Source organism: Lissotriton vulgaris, chromosome 11 (genome assembly GCF_964263255.1).
Source record: "Lissotriton vulgaris chromosome 11, aLisVul1.2, whole genome shotgun sequence".
Classification (NCBI taxonomy): Eukaryota; Metazoa; Chordata; class Amphibia; order Caudata; family Salamandridae; genus Lissotriton; species Lissotriton vulgaris.
The window spans coordinates 198,717,371-198,737,572 of NC_141699.1; the positions used below are offsets into that span (position 1 = coordinate 198,717,371).

General features: G+C 52.8%; 1 protein-coding gene across 2 annotated transcripts in view; it reads left to right on the top strand.

Annotated features, from left to right (window-relative positions):
- The window catches only part of ACACB (acetyl-CoA carboxylase beta), a 1,895,698-nt gene that overhangs the window by 1,657,391 nt on the left and 218,105 nt on the right, over positions 1-20,202 (top strand). For both annotated transcript variants that reach the window (XM_086943101.1, XM_086943102.1), the window contains one exon: positions 526-638. In XM_086943101.1, coding sequence (XP_086799227.1) covers positions 526-638 — 113 coding nt within the window. The remainder of the gene's footprint in view (positions 1-525; positions 639-20,202) is intronic.

Sequence of the window (20,202 nt, forward strand, 5' to 3'; positions counted from 1 at the left end):
AGAAAGAAACTGAAGTCCGCGCATGTGGGTGATGCAGATATAGTGGTTCTGACGTCACATCCGGGGCAGGATGGCTCTCACACGGAGCCCCTCAATGTTAATGATGAATGAGCAAATTGGTTTGTGTTGTTACTCCAAAGATTAACGTTTACACATTTAAAACTAGTTAAAGATTTCAGTAGTTTTATTTCAAAAGCAGGGAAAAGTCTAATTTTCCATACATAGTCCGTATTTGATTTGTTCTCATATATACATGAATTAAAGCAAGAGCTTTTAAGAAAAGGGGTTAGACTGTCAGATGCAAAATAATTCATTAGGGATGTAGAGTGAAGTATTGCAAACATGATTGTTGTTGAACTTTACCAGCTCCCGTATTTTTGTCAGTGGCAACTTTGGAAAATTATTTACGAGACATCCTCTCAGGAATAAATTGATATAATATGGCATCACATATTTAAAATTTTGCATGGTCAGCGTTCCTGCAGCAAATGACCCTGCCAATCTGATGTTGCTTTTATTTTTCAGAGGAGGTGTATTAGAGGCTGAAGGAACTGTGGAAATAAGATTTAGAAGGAAAGACCTGATAAAAACAATGAGACGAATTGATGCAGTTTATTCTAGAATTGTTGAGCAGTTGGGTAAGATGAAAACTATTATAATTTATTTTTCTTTAAAGTACCAGTTATGAATTCAGCTAGGAAAGCAACATGGGTTAAAAGTGCAATCTGAAAGAAACACGTTAGTGTTAGATTCCTTACCTTAGAATATCCCCAGGCGTCAGTCTGGATCCGGAAACTTTTGCGTAGCAGTACCCCTGCGCGTCGGTAGGCGTCGTCTGCAGGCGTCCCCTGCGGCTCCGCGTCCGTCGTCGGCGTCGTGCGCCGTGATGACGTCGCTGGAGTACATAGACGCCGCCTCCGCGCGCTGACGTCAGTTCTTCTTTTTTCCGCGCCAGTGGACGCAGATCTGAAGAGCAGTACTCCGGTCTTTGACCAAGTTTTTTCGAAGTATTTTCTCACTTTGTGCCTGGTAGGATGCCTGGGTTCAAGCACTGTGATGGCTGTGAGCGCACGATGTCGGTCACAGACCATCACCGCCTCTGTCTCCAGTGTCTGGGCCCCGACCACGACGTGGACTCCTGCGTCGACTGCCGGGCCCTCACCAACAAGGCTAGGCGGGAGCGGTCCCGCAAGCTGCTGGAGCTCCGGGTGTCGGCCCCACGTCGGGACCGGGAGCGGTCCCGGTCCGGCCGGAGGTCGAGAGAGCGTTCGAGGGAGCGGTCGCGGAGCCGCGCCGGGCGTTCCGGAAGTCGACACCACTCGTCATCCTCCTCAGGTAAGAAGCACAAGAAGTCGGGGCGTCGTCATCGCACCCCTGACTCCCCCCGACGCTCGCGCGATGCGGCCGGGGGTTCGGGTGACCCCACCCCCGTGGCTCCGCGAGAGTCACCGGCGCGGCCTGCCCCATACCCTCAGGTCCCTGGGCACGGTGCGACGCCTGAGGAGATAGAGGCGTTCCTCATGGCCATGAGGGCCCTATCTCCTCCGGCGGGTTCCACGGCGCCTACGGGCCCAGTGAACCCGTCCGGAGGCCCTAGCGGTTCAGCTGACCCTACCTCGACGCCGTCGGGTGCTCCGGCTCCGGCGCCGCCGGCGGCGCCGATCCCGGCGCCGCTAGGGCCTTCTGGGTCGGCGCCGGATGGACGCCCATCCGACCCCGCGCCGATTCCATCGGGGTTGCCCCCGACGCCGCCTCCGCGCGACGCCGGTTCCTCGGTGCCGGCTTCGGGCGGCACTGGGGCTCCGGCGCCGGCTCCGGGCGGCGCCGTCCCCCTACCTTCTCCGACGCCGGACACGGCGCCGGACGGGCGTCGCACGACGCCGGTCCCGGCGCCGATGGGGCCCATGAACCCCGAGGAGCCGGTCTTCATCATTGACTCCGAATACGGAGAGGATGAGCAGTACGGTGAAGGTTGGGAGGGGTCCGAAGACCCTCTGGCTCGCGAGTGCCAGTATGACCCGGACTGGACGGGTGACTTGGGGGATGCCAGTGGTTTGGACGAATCTCCTAACCCTGGTTTGATCTCTCCTCCAACCGTGGCATCGGTGGAGGGAGCTGCCTATTCTGTGGTGCTGATGAGGGCTGCCAAGGCCTTACACCTTGAGCTCCCCGTCGCGGCCGTGAGGCCTAACATCCTCACCGAGGTCTTCAAACCGCAGTCATGCCCAGTGGAGCCACTGCTGCCGTTTAATGAGGCCTTGTCTGACGTTCTGTTGGGCACGTGGTCCAGGCCCGCTTCAGGTGCGCCTGTTGATCGGAACGTGGCCAGGCGCCACCGTCCTTGTCCGGACGACCCCAAGTACCTGTCTACCCACCCCACTCCTGAGAGTCTGGTGATCCAGGCCTCGACCTCCCAGTCCGCATTCCCGTCGGCCCCGCCCGACCGGGAATCCAAGAGGTATGACCAGTTTGGCAAAAAGGTCTTCTCGTCCATTAGTTTGGGCCTGCGGTCTTGCAACACCGCCTGCCTCTTGGGCCGCTACACCCACTCTGTGTGGGATACGGTCGCGGAACTGCTGCCAGAATGCCCCATGGAGGTGCGGGCAAAGCTCGGTCAGGCTGTGGCTGAGGGCCGAGATGCAGCGAAATATTCCATTCGGTGTGGTCTTGATACGACCGACTCGCTGGGCAGAGCTATGTCTACGACGGTGGCGATTCGTCGCCACGCCTGGCTGAGATCCGCCAATTTTTCGGCTGATGTCCAGAATACCCTAATGGACATGCCGTTTGATGGCTGTCACCTGTTCGGTGACAAAGCGGACCACGCGCTGGAACGCTTCAAGGACTCCAGGGTCACGGCCAAGTCCTTGGGTCTCTCGACCCAGCGTCAGCAAACGAGTTCGTTTCGTCCCTTTCGTGGCCAAGGATGGGCGCCCCCACACGTGCTGCCAGCCACGCGCCGCAACAATCCTTTCAACGCGGTGGCGGCCGTGGAAACCGCCGTGGCGGTGGTCGGGGACAACGGCGGGGTCAGACCACACCTTCCCCCGCAGCATCTACCCCAAAATCCTCCTAGTCCGTGCTTTCGGCCCCATGTGACGCCAGTGGGTGGCAGGGTTCGCCATCACCACGCTCACTGGCGCACGATCACTTCGGACAGGTGGGTGCTGCAAATCGTCCGAAGGGGCTACTCCCTCCCCTTCGAGACCTCTCCTCCAGCCATGCCACCGCAGAACCACCGTGTGTCGGGGGACCACTTGACACTTCTGCAGGAGGAAGTTACGGCCCTCTTGGCCAAGGGGGCCATCGAGCGCGTTCCTGGGCCAGAAGTAGGGCGTGGTTGTTATTCCCACTACTTTCTGGTGCCCAAGAAGGACAAGGGGGGCCTACGTCCTATCTTGGATCTAAGGAACGTCAACGGCTTCCTCCGGAAGGAGAAGTTCAAGATGTTGACGTTAGCTCAGGTCTTGGCTGCTCTAGACCCACAAGACTGGATGGTAGCGTTGGACTTGCAGGACGCCTATTTTCACATCCCCGTCCTGCCGGCCCACCGGCGTTACCTGCGGTTCACGGTAGGCCAGGAGCATTTTCAGTTTATCGTGCTCCCCTTCGGCCTTACCAGCGCCCCACGGGTGTTCACAAAGGTGTTGGCGGTGGTCGCAGCCCATCTGCGCAGGTTGGGGGTTTCAGTCTTCCCCTACCTAGACGACTGGTTGTTGAAGGCGGGCTCGCCCCAGACAGTCGTCCACCACCTTCAGATGACGGCAGACCTCTTGCACGACCTGGGGTTCTCCATCAATGTGCCGAAATCACACCTGTGTCCCTCTCAAAAGCTCCTTTTCATCGGAGCGGTTCTGGACTCGGCGCAGTTTCGGGTTTATCCTCCGGAACGGCGGGTTCGGGATATTCAGGCTTTGATTCCCATCTTTCAGCCGCTATCCCGGGTTTCGGTCAGGTTGACGCTGCGGCTGCTGGGACTGATGGCTTCCTGCATCCTTCTGGTGCATCACGCTCGGTGGCGGATGCGGGCTCTGCAGTGGGACCTGAAGTTTCAGTGGGCCCAGCATCAGGGCAACTTGTCCGACCACGTCTTGATCTCGGAGGGCACTGCGAGACTACTGCAGTGGTGGCTTACGGACCGCGATTGGGTCAGGGGCAAGTCCCTCTCCCTTCCCCAACCGGAGCACGTTGTCGTGACGGACGCGTCCCTCCAGGGCTGGGGTGGCCACTTGGGAGAGGCAGAGATCAGAGGCATCTGGTCTCCGGCGGAGTCCCGGCTCCATATCAACCTGTTGGAGCTGCGGGCGATTCGTCTGGCACTGAAGGCATTCCTCCCCTTTGTCAACGGGAGTGTGGTGCAGGTGTTCACCGACAACACCACTGCCATGTGGTACTGCAACAAACAGGGCGGTGTGGGGTCGTGGACCCTTTGCCAGGAGGCTCTGCGCCTCTGGCAATGGCTGGAACGTCAGGGCGTGACTCTGACGGTTCACCACCTGGCAGGTTCTCTGAACGCCAGGGCGGACGAACTCAGCCGTCGGTGCTCGATGGATCACGAATGGCGTCTGAACTCGGACGTGGCGCAAGGCATCTTTCTGCAGTGGGGAGAGCCTTGGTTAGATCTATTCGCCACCGAAGAGAACGCGCAATGTCATCAGTTCTGCGCGTTGGAGTTTCCAAGACGGCACTCGCACGGCGACGCCTTTCGGCGCGAGTGGAGTTGCGGTCTGTTATACGCCTTTCCGCCTATACCACTTCTGCCCAGAGTGCTGAAGAAGATCAGGCGCGACCGGGCCCAAGTTATCCTTGTGGCTCCGGACTGGGCTCGAAGATACTGGTATCCCGAGCTACTCAGCATGTCAGTCGGTCCCCCGATCCGCCTGCCCCTTCAGGAGGACCTTCTGTCGCAGCAGCAGGGGACGGTCCTCCACCCGAACCTGTCCAGTCTCCACCTCCATGCTTGGAGATTGAGCGGCGGCAGTTGAGGCCATTTGACTTGCCTCCTGAAGTCTGTGATGTTATTCTGGCAGCCAGGCGTCCCTCCACTAAGTCGGTATACGCCTGTCGGTGGAACAGATTTGTGGCATGGTGCAATGTGAGAAGGTGGCCTGATATGCAGTGCTCACTATTCTAGTGAACACTATGTATCAGTCCAGCAACCCTTATTGATGATTGGTTGTAAGTCAACCTTATAGACCAGCTATCCTAGTAGCGTGGATACGAGCAGTCTAAGGCTAAAGACTCGAGAGGGCGTGTTAAGCCAGCTGTTTACCACACATATACCCCTTGAATACCAAGTGAAAGGACACCACACAAGTGTTATGAAAATAAACAGTTATTTATTTAAAGATCACAACAGCCCTGTACTCTTTATGAGGACAGGGTACTAAGCACAAACCAAAAACTCTTACAAAATACTTAAGTTAGCACAGTATATACAAATGCCCGAGGGGCACGGAAAACCATATACTCTGGAAGTGGAATGCGAAATTCCTAACAGGTAAGTACAGTACTAATAGCTTTTGGAATCGCTAGGACTTGACTAGGGAATCGTTAGATTACTTCTAGGAGGCCTAGGGGACTCGGGTGCAGTGTGTGCACTCTCACGCGAGATGCGGGACAAAAGTCTATGGTAGCTAGGAATTAGAAAGTTAGTGTTCTCGGGCGAACCCGACCTGGTAGGGAGAAAACGAAAGTAGATTCTGACCCTTGGATAGTGAGGCTATGCTGGGGCACCGAAATGCCGAAGTTACCTAGCCCAGGGGCTGCAGCTGCATAGGTCTGAAAAGACGTCGGGAATCCTCGTAGACGGACCAGGAGCCGGAAGAAAAGATGCTGGCCGGTGACCAGTGAAGAAAGTTCAGTTGGATCCAAGCCTGGATCTCGAAGATAGATGACACCTGAAAGCAGAGGGGACCAAGTTCGAGACTACTAGCCAGTAGTCAGTGGGCACCAGGAGGGCACCGGATGGTAGCCACCTCGACAAGGTGAGTGGGTGACGCTTGACTCGAAGATCTCACGGACCAGGAGGCGTTGTCGGCGACCAGGATGGAGGATCGAGCTGTCCCACGAAGATGGAAGCTGTCGGCGTCGCTGGACCCAGGATTGGGCAACAAAGCCTTGGCAAATTCAAGCCCACGCGGTGGACCTAAAATGGCGTCTGGAGTGGACCAGGAGGGTCCGGGGTGCCTCTCTTGAAAAAGGAAGCAAGGGCCAGCCTGGGGCAACCAGACCAGCAGTCGTGAAGTCGTTGGGCGTCGTTCGGAAGGCCACAAGCCAGCCGGCTAGTAGCCAAACAACGCGGTGCACAGCAAACAGCAGAAGGGCCCCACGCCGATCGTGGAGATGCAGGGAGGCTGATCTTGGGTGCTGGAGCTGCGCAGGGTCGGGGCTTCTCGGACCCCAAAGCACTCACCAGTGGAGGACACGGTGGGCTTGCAGTAAAGATGTCGTGCAGTCTTGGCGATCGTCGGTCCCTTGAGGTCTCGTCGCACTCACGGTTCTCAGCTTGGCTGTAGAGGTGAGTAGAGGTCAGAGGTGCCAGGGAAGCCGGGTCTCGTCGAGCTGGGTCGTCGGATTCGTGATGAAGGACTTGCAGCAGACCGCAGTGTTCTTTAGGATGGTGCCTGCTTGATGCAGGGTGACTACTCCTTAGCCACAAGGGAGAATCTTGAAGAAGAAATCGTGAAGTCCTTTCGAAGAAAGTGGTATCTTGATTCCAAAGATGATCTAATTTTAACAGGGGGCTCGCTCCCATCTTTATACTAAAAAAGGGGGCTGACCCGGTGACTAGGTCCTGCCTATGGGTGGGACTAGGTGGGGGGTGGTTACACCCCTCAGCCATGCCGGACTTCCCCAGGCCAGGGGCTGGTGTGCCCCTGGAACTGGTTCAGACCGGCCTATGCGTAGTGAGCACCGGGGTGCCACTCAGCAGTCACCTTCCTGTAAAGCCCTGCCTACCCAGGATACACAAAACCATGTCTGGGACGGTGCTAGCACCGCCCCTGACAGGAAACCCTTTGTCCAGGCTCCCCTCGCTGGAAGGACTCCCAGCTGTAGGGGGTCAGACTCGTGTCTGTGGTGGCAGCATCCATTTTGTGGAGCTGAGGCTTCAGTTAACTTTAACCGGGGTTCACAGTTACATACATGTCGTGTCCCTCTAGAAGGGTGGAATGCTAACCCCGTCGCCAGAATTGGCGAGGGGTTAGTATTCCAATTCGTATGACACCTTACTCGACATGTTTTGATAAAGCAATACCAAAGATAGCATTTAACCGCGAGGATTATAATGCGCTTAAGAGTATATGGTATGCGATATCATGGAACAGCTATTAGGACTTGATTCCGCAAGCTGCAGACAGGCTCAGCTCATGCCAGAGCACCATCTCCCACGATTCCAAGCACTCTGCCTTCAGGATTGTCAAGGCCTGCCATAGGAGTGACTGATAGGAATCTGTGTGTCCATTTTAGGGTTAGGTATAGGTATACTACACCTACAGCAAAGGGTGATTACACGACTTTGCCCCAGCTGTCATGCAGCCAGTTGTGTCAAATTTAGGAGGCCAGCCAGGGGTGGCACAATACGTGCTGCAGCCCCTGGCAGCCCTGGGTACACCTATGCCCTGAGTTACAGGGTCTGATAAGGTGGCCCAGTACCAATTGGTAGATGCACCTAGGGTACATGAGGTAATTTAGAAAGAGAACAGCCAGGCTGTGGGTCTGATTGGCAGGCCCACAGCCAGAGAAAGTCGTAAACCAGTGAAACAAAAGCAAAAAATCTGGGTGATCATAGGATTGCAGACCCTACTCTCCTACATGACCCCCCCCCAAACTTTGGGACAATAAGCTAACCTTGACCAGGTGAGTCTTCTTGTTCTAAGTGGAAATATCTGGAGAGCCCATCGGCATTGCCATGATCAGTACCAGGTCTATGTTCCACTGTAAAGTCCATCCCCTGTAGGGAAATGGACCACCTAAGCAGTTTGGGGTTTTCACCCTTCATCTGATTTAGCCACAAGAGGGGCTTATGGTCGGTCTGAATCTTGAAGTGAGTGCCAAACAAGTATGGCCTCAGCTTCTTCAGGGCCCAAACCACAGCAAAGGCCTCCCTCTCAATAGCTGACCAATTCTTCTCTCTGGGGGTCAGCCTTCTGCTTATAAAAGCAATGGGCTGATCCTGACCATCAAAATTCAGTTGAGAAAGAACAGCTCCCACACCCAACTCAGAAGCATCTGTCTGGACAATGAATGGTTTGGAGTAGTCTGGACTCTTAAGGATAGGTGCTGTGCACATGGCCTGCTTTAGGTCATCGAATGCTTTTTGACAGCCTGCTGTCCACTGAACCTTTTTTGGCATTTTCTTACTTGTCAGTTCATTTAATGGTGTCACAATGGAACCATAGTTCCTGACAAATTTTCTGTAGTATCCAGTCAGGCCCAAGAAAGCTCGAACCTGAGTCTGGGTGGTTGGAGGAGCCCAGTCCCTGATTGACTGTATTTTGCTCTCCAGTGGCTGAACCTGGCCTCCACCTACAAGGTGGCCCAGGTATACAACCTGTGTCTGCCCTATCTGGCACTTGGTGGCCTTGATAGTGAGGCCTGCTGCTTGCAGAGCCTCTAACACTTTCCTCAGGTGGACCAGGTGATCCTCCCAGGTGGAGCTAAAGACAGCAATATCATCTAGATATGCTGCACAGAAGTCATCCAGCCCAGTAAGGACTTGATTCACCAACCTTTGGAAGGTGGCAGGTGCATTTTTCAGACCAAAGGGCATTACCACAAATTGATAATGCCCACCAGGGGTTGAAAATGCTGTTTTGGGCTTGGCATCCTCAGCTAACCTGATTTGCCAATACCCAGCTGTTAAGTCAAATGTACTTAAGTAGTTGGCAGAAGCCAATCTATCTATAAGTTCATCTGCCCTTGGTATTGGATGGGCATCAGTCTTAGTGACTGCATTGAGACCCCTGTAGTCTACGCAAAACCTCATCTCTCTCTTACCATCTTGGGTGTGAGGCTTTGGCACTAGAACTACTGGACTAGCCCAAGGGCTATCTGAGGGTTCAATGACTCCCAATTCCAACATTTTCTGCACTTCAGTTTTTATGCAGTCTCTAACATGATCAGGCTGCCTGTAGATTTTACTCTTGACTGGCAGGCTGTCACCAGTGTCAACCTCATGGGTGCACCAATTGGTCTGACTGGGTGTCAGAGAGAACATACGTCTGAAAGACTGAAGAACCTGTTTACAGTCTTTCTGCTGATGTTCAGAGAGGCTGCCACAAAAGACAACACCATCTACTGACCCATCATCAGGATTCTGAGTGAGCAGGTCTGGGAGAGGGTCACTCTCTTCCTCCTGTCCCTCATCTATGGCCATGAGCAAGCTCATGTCCTTCCTGTCGACATATGCTTTGAGCCTGTTGACATGGAGTACCCTATGGGGACTCCTGGGAGTTCCAAGGTCCACCAGGTAGGTGACCTCTCCCTTTTGCTCAAGGATTGTGTGGGGCCCAGACCATTTGTCTTTGAGTGCTGCTGGGGCCACTGGCTCCAGCACCCACACCTTCTGTCCAGGCTGATAAGCAGTCAGGACAGCCTTTTGGTCATGCCAAGCTTTTTGAAGTTCTTGACTGGCCTTAAGGTTTTCTGATGCCTTCTCCATATACTCAGCCATCCTGGAGCGGAGACCAAGTACATAGTCCATTATGTTGGTTGCAGGCTTTTTGAGAGGTCTCTCCCATCCTTCCTTCACCAAACACAAGGGGCCTCTCACAGGGTGCCCATACAAAAGTTCAAAAGGGCTGTAGCCAACCCCCTTTTGTGGGACCTCTCTGTAAGCAAACAGAAGGCAGGGCATCAGGACATCCCATCTACGCCTGAGTGTTTCAGGTAGTCCATGAATCATCCCTTTTAGGGTCCTGTTGAACCTTTCAACAAGCCCATTGCATTGTGGGTGATAGGGTGTAGTGAATTTGTAATTGACACCACACTCCTTCCACATAGCAGTTAAGTAGCTTGACATGAAGTTTGCACCTCTGTCAGAGACAACCTCCTTAGGGAAGCCCACTCTGGAGAACACTCCAACTAGGGCCCTTGCCACCACAGGTGCTGTGGTGGTCCTAAGTGGAATAGCTTCAGGATACCTGGTGGCATGATCCACTACCACCAGTATAAACTTGTGCCCTGATGCTGTCTGGGGTTCCATTGGACCAACAATGTCAATCCCCACTCTTTCAAAGGGCACCCCCACCACAGGCATTGGTATAAGGGGGGCCTTTGTTGTGCCACCTGACTTACCACTGGCTTGGCAAGTGACACAGGAGCGACAAAACTCCTTGGTATCCTCATTCATGTGAGGCCAGTGAAAGTGTGAGACAAGCCTGTCCCAAGTCTTTGTCTGGCCTAAGTGACCTGCTAAGGGAATCTCATGGGCCAAGGTAAGTAGGAAACCTCTCTGAGACAAGGGTACAACCAGCCTCCTGGTCATGCCAGGCTTGGGGTCTCTTGACTCAGTGTACAGGAGTCCATCTTCCCAGTATACCTTGTGGGTACCTGTGGCGTTCCCAGCAGCCTCAGCAGCAGCCTGCTGTCTGAGGGGTTCAAGAGAAGGGCAGTCTAACTGGTCCTTCCCCAGGTCTTCCCTTGAGGGTCCCCCTGAACCCAAGAATTCAACTTGATCAAGTTCAAACTCTCTAGGCTCAGTTTCCCTCAATTCCTGCAGGTCAGCCTCCTCTGAGACTTGATCCACAACCTGGGGCAAGGGGGAAGGCACAGCCTTAACCCTACTGCTCTTTTTCTTGGAAGGTGTCTGGTCCATTGTTCCAGGATCCAGCACCTGTTCAGTGGGGCATTTTCTGGCCTGTGACCTAGTCACAGCAAACACATGTGCTGGCAAACCTAACATTTCCAGATGAGTCCTCTGCTCCACTTCTGACCATTGTGATGACTCCAAATCATTGCCCAACAAACAATCCACTGGGAGGTCTGAACCAACTACAACCTTCTTTTGACCAGTTACCCCTCCCCAGGAGAAAGCTACAATTGCCATACTATGATTGGTAGTGACATTGCTTGCATTGGTCACCAGGAATTCTGTACCTGGCATGATCTGTCCAGGGTCCACAAAGCCAGGTGTCACCATTGTGACACTGGCACAAGTGTCCCTATAGGCCTGAGCCATTTTTCCATTAATAAAAGGTGTCTGTCTGTATTTGCCCAAAGTATTGGGACTTATGTCAGGGGACATATCCATATCCCCTGTACTGACAAGGACAGCCTGAGTGAGGGTGCCAACTAAGTTGTCACTCCCCTCAGAACCCAGGGTTAACCCTACTAAACCCTTGGGAGGTGCACTACCACTGCTGGCTGTACTAGGGGGCACAGGTGCCTTAGGGGCTGCAGTGGCAGGAGTCTGCCCTCCTCCTTTCTTGGTGCACTCACTAAACCAGTGAGTTTTACTTTTGCAGTATTGGCACCACCTTTTAGATTGGCCTTCTTTCTTCTTTTGGGGAGCCTGACCCCCACCCTCTTTGGGTTGTTGGGGACCTGTCGAAGACTTCTGGTCATTTTGTTCCCCTTTTGAATCTTTACCCTTCTGGTCTGCTTTCTTCTGACCACCTTGATTCTGGCCCTGGTTCTGTTTAACTCTTGTTCTAACCCATCTGTCTGCCTTCTTTCCCAATTCTTGGGGAGAGGTCAGATCTGAGTCAACAAGATGCTGATGCAACAACTGGTTCTGACAATTGTTTAAAATTTGCTCTCTCATCATCAAATTGTACAATCCTTTATAATCAGTAACCTTACTGCCCAGCAACCAGCCCTCAAAAGCCTTAGTGGCACAATCTACAAAGTCAGCCCAATCTTGAGACTGAGTTTTCTGGGTATCCCTGAACAGCACCCTGTACTGCTCAGTGGTTAGGCCAAACCCATCAACCAGTGCACTTTTCAAGACTTGGTAATCATTAGCATCCTCCACCCTTGTGGTGAGGAGCTTGTCTCTTCCTTTACCCTCAAAGGAGAGCCACAAGATAGCTGCCCACTGACTTGGGGGAACACCTTGCACAGTGCAGGCCCTCTCCAAAGCAGTAATCCATTTGTGGATGTCATCCCCTTGCTTAAAGGGGGGCACTATCTTACCAAGGTGTTTTGTATCAAAACTCCTTTCCCTATTGCTAGGTACAATGCTGCCACCAGTGGGGACTGTCCCACCCAATTGTTGCTCTCTAGCAAAGGCAAGCCTTTCTTTGGCCAGGGCAAGTTCTTCCCTTTCAATCCTCAGATTGGCTGCCTTTTCCTTAGCTTCATACATTCTCCTCTGGGGAGATGTCATTCCCCTTTGAGAGGAACGTTGAGAGCCATTGGTATGAAGGGATCTGATAGAGCCTCTTGATAGAGATCTAACTCGTCCATTCCCCACGTTAAGCTGACCTGAGAGTGGCCCTAGGGGTCCCCTAGTGCCCATCTCATGTCTGCTTAAGTTGGACCTGGTTAGTCTGCTGACTTCTACCTGTCCCTGGTCTGCCTCACCCCCAGACTCCAAGTCATCATCCTCATCATCAGCATCATCTGCTTCCTGAAGGGGACGGTCCTGGTTATCAAAGGGTCCCTGTAGGGAGGGCATATTGCCTTCTGAAGTAGAAGGGTCTGGGTTACCAGCCCTCCTTGCATCATGAGTCTCTAAGAGACCAATCAGAAAAGCAGTTGTGGGGTTAGACCCCTGCTTAATCTTCCTAGAGGTACATACTTGTCGTAACTCATGGAAGCTAAGCGCAGTATATCTTGAAGGGATGACCTGTGGAGGGTCAACTGACACAAGGGGAGACTCAGTGTTTCCTCCTGTGACCGACATACTGCTTCTAGTGTGGTGTAAGTGATGCACCTACCTACACTATGTGTTACCTACTGGTCCCTTGCTAGAGTTGTAGCCAAGGTGTGCTAAGCCTTGAGGAGCTACAACAGCTGGTTCAGTAGAACTCAGAGTATTCTAAGCTTTAGTTATATGTACCTAACAGTACTTATGTGATCTTTCAACAAGATATTCTTAGGATACGTGTGGTAAAACAACAGCAAGCTCAAATCCCAACCGCTGCCCACCAATGTGAGAAGGTGGCCTGATATGCAGTGCTCACTATTCTAGTGAACACTATGTATCAGTCCAGCAACCCTTATTGATGATTGGTTGTAAGTCAACCTTATAGACCAGCTATCCTAGTAGCGTGGATACGAGCAGTCTAAGGCTAAAGACTCGAGAGGGCGTGTTAAGCCAGCTGTTTACCACACATATACCCCTTGAATACCAAGTGAAAGGACACCACACAAGTGTTATGAAAATAAACAGTTATTTATTTAAAGATCACAACAGCCCTGTACTCTTTATGAGGACAGGGTACTAAGCACAAACCAAAAACTCTTACAAAATACTTAAGTTAGCACAGTATATACAAATGCCCGAGGGGCACGGAAAACCATATACTCTGGAAGTGGAATGCGAAATTCCTAACAGGTAAGTACAGTACTAATAGCTTTTGGAATCGCTAGGACTTGACTAGGGAATCGTTAGATTACTTCTAGGAGGCCTAGGGGACTCGGGTGCAGTGTGTGCACTCTCACGCGAGATGCGGGACAAAAGTCTATGGTAGCTAGGAATTAGAAAGTTAGTGTTCTCGGGCGAACCCGACCTGGTAGGGAGAAAACGAAAGTAGATTCTGACCCTTGGATAGTGAGGCTATGCTGGGGCACCGAAATGCCGAAGTTACCTAGCCCAGGGGCTGCAGCTGCATAGGTCTGAAAAGACGTCGGGAATCCTCGTAGACGGACCAGGAGCCGGAAGAAAAGATGCTGGCCGGTGACCAGTGAAGAAAGTTCAGTTGGATCCAAGCCTGGATCTCGAAGATAGATGACACCTGAAAGCAGAGGGGACCAAGTTCGAGACTACTAGCCAGTAGTCAGTGGGCACCAGGAGGGCACCGGATGGTAGCCACCTCGACAAGGTGAGTGGGTGACGCTTGACTCGAAGATCTCACGGACCAGGAGGCGTTGTCGGCGACCAGGATGGAGGATCGAGCTGTCCCACGAAGATGGAAGCTGTCGGCGTCGCTGGACCCAGGATTGGGCAACAAAGCCTTGGCAAATTCAAGCCCACGCGGTGGACCTAAAATGGCGTCTGGAGTGGACCAGGAGGGTCCGGGGTGCCTCTCTTGAAAAAGGAAGCAAGGGCCAGCCTGGGGCAACCAGACCAGCAGTCGTGAAGTCGTTGGGCGTCGTTCGGAAGGCCACAAGCCAGCCGGCTAGTAGCCAAACAACGCGGTGCACAGCAAACAGCAGAAGGGCCCCACGCCGATCGTGGAGATGCAGGGAGGCTGATCTTGGGTGCTGGAGCTGCGCAGGGTCGGGGCTTCTCGGACCCCAAAGCACTCACCAGTGGAGGACACGGTGGGCTTGCAGTAAAGATGTCGTGCAGTCTTGGCGATCGTCGGTCCCTTGAGGTCTCGTCGCACTCACGGTTCTCAGCTTGGCTGTAGAGGTGAGTAGAGGTCAGAGGTGCCAGGGAAGCCGGGTCTCGTCGAGCTGGGTCGTCGGATTCGTGATGAAGGACTTGCAGCAGACCGCAGTGTTCTTTAGGATGGTGCCTGCTTGATGCAGGGTGACTACTCCTTAGCCACAAGGGAGAATCTTGAAGAAGAAATCGTGAAGTCCTTTCGAAGAAAGTGGTATCTTGATTCCAAAGATGATCTAATTTTAACAGGGGGCTCGCTCCCATCTTTATACTAAAAAAGGGGGCTGACCCGGTGACTAGGTCCTGCCTATGGGTGGGACTAGGTGGGGGGTGGTTACACCCCTCAGCCATGCCGGACTTCCCCAGGCCAGGGGCTGGTGTGCCCCTGGAACTGGTTCAGACCGGCCTATGCGTAGTGAGCACCGGGGTGCCACTCAGCAGTCACCTTCCTGTAAAGCCCTGCCTACCCAGGATACACAAAACCATGTCTGGGACGGTGCTAGCACCGCCCCTGACAGGAAACCCTTTGTCCAGGCTCCCCTCGCTGGAAGGACTCCCAGCTGTAGGGGGTCAGACTCGTGTCTGTGGTGGCAGCATCCATTTTGTGGAGCTGAGGCTTCAGTTAACTTTAACCGGGGTTCACAGTTACATACATGTCGTGTCCCTCTAGAAGGGTGGAATGCTAACCCCGTCGCCAGAATTGGCGAGGGGTTAGTATTCCAATTCGTATGACACCTTACTCGACATGTTTTGATAAAGCAATACCAAAGATAGCATTTAACCGCGAGGATTATAATGCGCTTAAGAGTATATGGTATGCGATATCATGGAACAGCTATTAGGACTTGATTCCGCAAGCTGCAGACAGGCTCAGCTCATGCCAGAGCACCATCTCCCACGATTCCAAGCACTCTGCCTTCAGGATTGTCAAGGCCTGCCATAGGAGTGACTGATAGGAATCTGTGTGTCCATTTTAGGGTTAGGTATAGGTATACTACACCTACAGCAAAGGGTGATTACACGACTTTGCCCCAGCTGTCATGCAGCCAGTTGTGTCAAATTTAGGAGGCCAGCCAGGGGTGGCACAATACGTGCTGCAGCCCCTGGCAGCCCTGGGTACACCTATGCCCTGAGTTACAGGGTCTGATAAGGTGGCCCAGTACCAATTGGTAGATGCACCTAGGGTACATGAGGTAATTTAGAAAGAGAACAGCCAGGCTGTGGGTCTGATTGGCAGGCCCACAGCCAGAGAAAGTCGTAAACCAGTGAAACAAAAGCAAAAAATCTGGGTGATCATAGGATTGCAGACCCTACTCTCCTACAGTGCACAGCAAAGGCTGTGGATCCTCTTTCTGCCCCTCTTTCGGAGGTTCTTCTGTTTCTTCTTTCTCTTGCCCAGCAGGGCTCTGCTCTGGGCACTATCAAGGGCTACCTTTCTGCCCTTTCAGCCTTTTTGAGGCTTCCTGATCAGCCTTCTTTGTTCAAATCCCCGATTGTAACTCGATTCTTGAAAGGCATCACTCACATGTTTCCACCTGTTCCGTTTGTGATGCCTCAGTGGGATTTGAACCTGGTTCTAACCTTTCTAATGTGTGCTCCCTTTGAGCCCCTTCATTCTTGTCCTCTCCGTCTCCTGACTTTAAAGACGGCTTTCCTGGTTGCCATCACCTCTGCCAGGAGAGTGAGTGAGCTCCAGGCTCTTTCTGTCCAACCTCCTTTCCTGTCCATTCATCCTGATAAGGTGGTTCTGAGGACTAGACCTTCTTTCCTGCCCAAGGTTGTTTCGGCCTTTCACATCGGGCAGTCCATCACCCTCCCTTCCTTCTTCCCGCCTCCGCATCCTTCAAAGGATGAAGAGCGGCTCCATCGTCTGGACCCAAAACGTGCGCTTTCATTTTACATGGATCGCACACGCCAGTTCCGGGTGGATGACCAACTGTTTGTTGGCTACGTGGGTGCGAAGAAGGGACGGGCGGTCTGTAAACGAACCATCTCTCGATGGGTCGTCCTCTGCATCAAAGCGTGCTACTCTTTGGCTCGGAAGGAGCCTCCTGTTGGGCTGAGGGCCCATTCCACTCGGGCCACGGCGGCTACCACTGCCCTGGGCCGGGGAGTCCCCTTGCAGGACATTTGCCAAGCGGCTACGTGGGCCTCGCTGCACACCTTTGCGAGGCACTACTGCCTGGACAGTCAAGTCCGGAGGGATGGCTTCTTTGGCCGTTCTGTCCTCCAGGACTTTCTGGTGTAGTTGTATTGGTTCGCAGACCCACCACCGGGGTTGGTATTGCTGGGGTATGTATTCTAAGGTAAGGAATCTAACACTAACGTGTTTCTTTCAGATGAACAAGTTACTTACCTTCGGTAACGATATATCTGTAAGAAACATTAGTTAGTGTTAGATTCCTTACCGAACCCACCCATCCTCCCCGTTCTGCGAACTGATACCTAGGGTTAAGGTCATCCCTTTCAGGGCCCTAGTTTTTACATGGCACCAGTGTTGGTTCTCTCATGGCTCTGCGTCTCCTGGCGCGGAAATGCTGTGTGCATAGAACTGACGTCAGCGCGCGGAGGCGGCGTCTATGTACTCCAGCGACGTCATCACGGCGCACGACGCCGACGACGGACGCGGAGCCGCAGGGGACGCCTGCAGACGACGCCTACCGACGCGCAGGGGTACTGCTACGCAAAAGTTTCCGGATCCAGACTGACGCCTGGGGATATTCTAAGGTAAGGAATCTAACACTAACTAATGTTTCTTACAGATATATCGTTACCGAAGGTAAGTAACTTGTTCGTCTCTACCAGGTCTGCTGAAACAGAAATGAAGTGTGTTGAGTCAGGTCTCGGAGGTTGGGGGTTCATTAACTTATGGTGAGGAGGCACTGCATTAGCTTCCTTCGTGATCACTAAACTGCAAGACTATCTCACTATTACATAAAAAGTAGGCACATATGGTCAACTTCGCACTTTGATTGGTATTGTGTAAGTCTCCCCTACCAGACAGGACAAGCTATATGGTTGCAAAATACCTATTTCTGATAGATACATCTGCCGTGTTTATTCCGCACCTTGTGAATATCCCCCATGCATCAGCAGCATTCGGAAATTCTTTTGTAGCCTCGCGCCGACGTGGACTCGGACGTCATAGAGTCACGGCTTCGCTCGCGACTCCGCTGACGTCACCGACGCCTACAATAGGCCCACGCCGGCGTGATGACATCAGTTCCCTTTTTTCCGCGTCGTCGACGCTAACGGTTTTTGGGATACTCTGTAGCTTCCAGTTACTCTGTAGCTCTATTTCTTTGTTGTTTCCAGTTCTCTTGTCACTTTGTTCGTTAAAATGTCGACAAAGAAGACGGGTTTTAAGCCCTGCAGGGAATGTGGAAAAATTATGTCCGTTACGGACCCGCACCAGGACTGTATTTGGTGCTTGAGCTCCAACCACGACGTGGATGGGTGTTCGTCGTGTCAAAAAATGAATCCTAAGGCCCTCCGAGAAAGGGAGTCTAAGCTTCTTGTTGCTAAACTGAAGGCCGATAAAGAAAGAAAATCTTCGAAGTCCCATTCGAAGAAGTCGAGATCGAGGTCTCGGGAGGCGTCGGCTTCGAAGTCTTCCTCGGATCATGCTTCGAGGTCGCGAAGGAAGCACAAGAAGAGGAGACATGAGTCTCGACGTCATTCAGGTGATAAGTCTGGCTCGAGGTCGAGATCACCCAAGAAGATAAGATCCAAGGTAATTCCTCCACAAGAGGTTTCGGATCAGGAGGGCGAGGCTTCGCCTTCGGAGTCGCCTGTTCATTCACCGGCACCCGATCCGACTCCGGCTCCGTCTCCGGCCCAGGAAGAGGAAGAGGAGGTTCCTGAAGAGGTTGAAGGTTCGACTCCTGTTGTTGAGACAGATTCGAATCTACCTCGGGATCGACCTGTGCATCCACCATTTCCAGCTCCAGGTCAGGATCCTTCAGCATTCCTTAACGCTATGTATGATGTCTTCTCTAAGTCTTGGTACCCCTCTGGAGCGCCTTCGGGTCCTATGGGTCCAATGGTATTTAATTTGGGAGTGCCTCATTCATATGCCCCGGCACCTTTCATGCCGTTTTTGCCGGCTCCGACCCCGCTGTGGCAGTACCAGGCTCCACCGATGTCGACGCCGATATCGACGCCGGCTCTTCCGAAGTCGACGACTCCGGCGCCGACGTCGCCCGCTCCAAGCAAGTCAATGGAACATCCTTCTAAGCCTTCGGGTTCGATTCCGACGTCGGCTCCGGCGCCGTCGGAGTCGACAGTGGATCTGGCTGCACTCCGAGTTAAGCAGAGATCTAGAAGGGAGGCTCAACGTCTGCTAGAAGAGCAGAGGTATTGTGAGTCTCATTCTGACTTGGAAGAAGGTGAGCTGGATGAAAATTATTTTGAGAATCTAGCAGAGGCTAGTGGACTTGAGTTTTTTCCAAAGTGGGTCTTGCAATCAGGCTCTGATGCACCGTCTAAGGATGTTCAACCATATCATGTGGTAATGAGAAAAGCAGCGGGTCTTTTAGGCTTAAAATTGCCTACTGTTGAGTTCAAATCGAATCTGCTTACTGAGGTTCTTCATTCTCCGAGCTCGGCAGTGGAGCCTTTACTCCCTTTTAATGATGCCTTGAATGATCCCATTATGGAGGTATGGAAGAAGCCTCTTTCTGCTCCTGCAGTCTCGAAAGGTGTGGCTCGGAGGTATAGAGTGGCTCCTGAGGACCCTGCCTTTTTGTCTACACACCCTTCACCTGAGAGTTTGGTGATCCAAGCGGCATGTTCCAAGAAGTCTGTAGGTGCTTTTCCCCAAGTTCCTGGTGACAAGGAGGCTAAAAAGCAGGATCAGGTGGCCAAAAAGACTTTCTCTTCCGCCAGTATGGCGTTGAAATCCACAAATGCCACTTGCCTTATGGGAAGATATATTCATGCTCTTAGGGACTCAGTACGTACTTTGATCCCAAAGGTTCCTGAAGACTGCAGAGGTGACTTTGAGGAAGCTTTATCTGACACTCAGGCAGCAGCTCGTCAGGTTATTCAGAGCGGCCTTGATACTGCAGATTCTGTGGCGAGGATCATGGGCACTTCTGTTGCCACAAGGCGTTCAGCATGGTTGAAATCCTCAGATTTTTCTGCTGATGTGCAATCTGCTTTGCTAGATCTGCCTTTTGATGGAGAGGGACTATTTGGCAAAAAAGCGGATTCGGCCTTGGAGAGGTTTAAGGACAGCAGGGCGACTGCTAGATCTCTTGGTCTGCAAGTAAGAGGCTCTGCGGCCAGGAAATTCAGAGGCTTTGGTCGCTCTTCCTTTCGTACATTTAGACAAGGACAGCAGCAGCATCAGCAGCAGCAGCAGCAGTCAAACACCTTGTATAAGTCGTACAGGGGAAGACAAAGGGTGCGTCCTAGAGGGCGTCAGACCTCTTCTTCCTCCACCTCCTCCAACCCCCCAGCCACAGAAAAGCAACCCTAGATCCGCCATCCTGGTTTAGAAGAGTGGACACCCTCCTCCGGGAGTGGGGACTGCTGTGAGACTCTATTCACAAGGTGAGGAATCCACACGGCAGATGTATCTATCAGAAGAACAAGTTACTTACCTTCGGTAACGCTTTTTCTGGTAGATACTATATCTGCCTGTGTATTCCTCACTGACCCGCCCGCCTCCCCGTTGTCCACTCTTCTATACCAGAGTTACT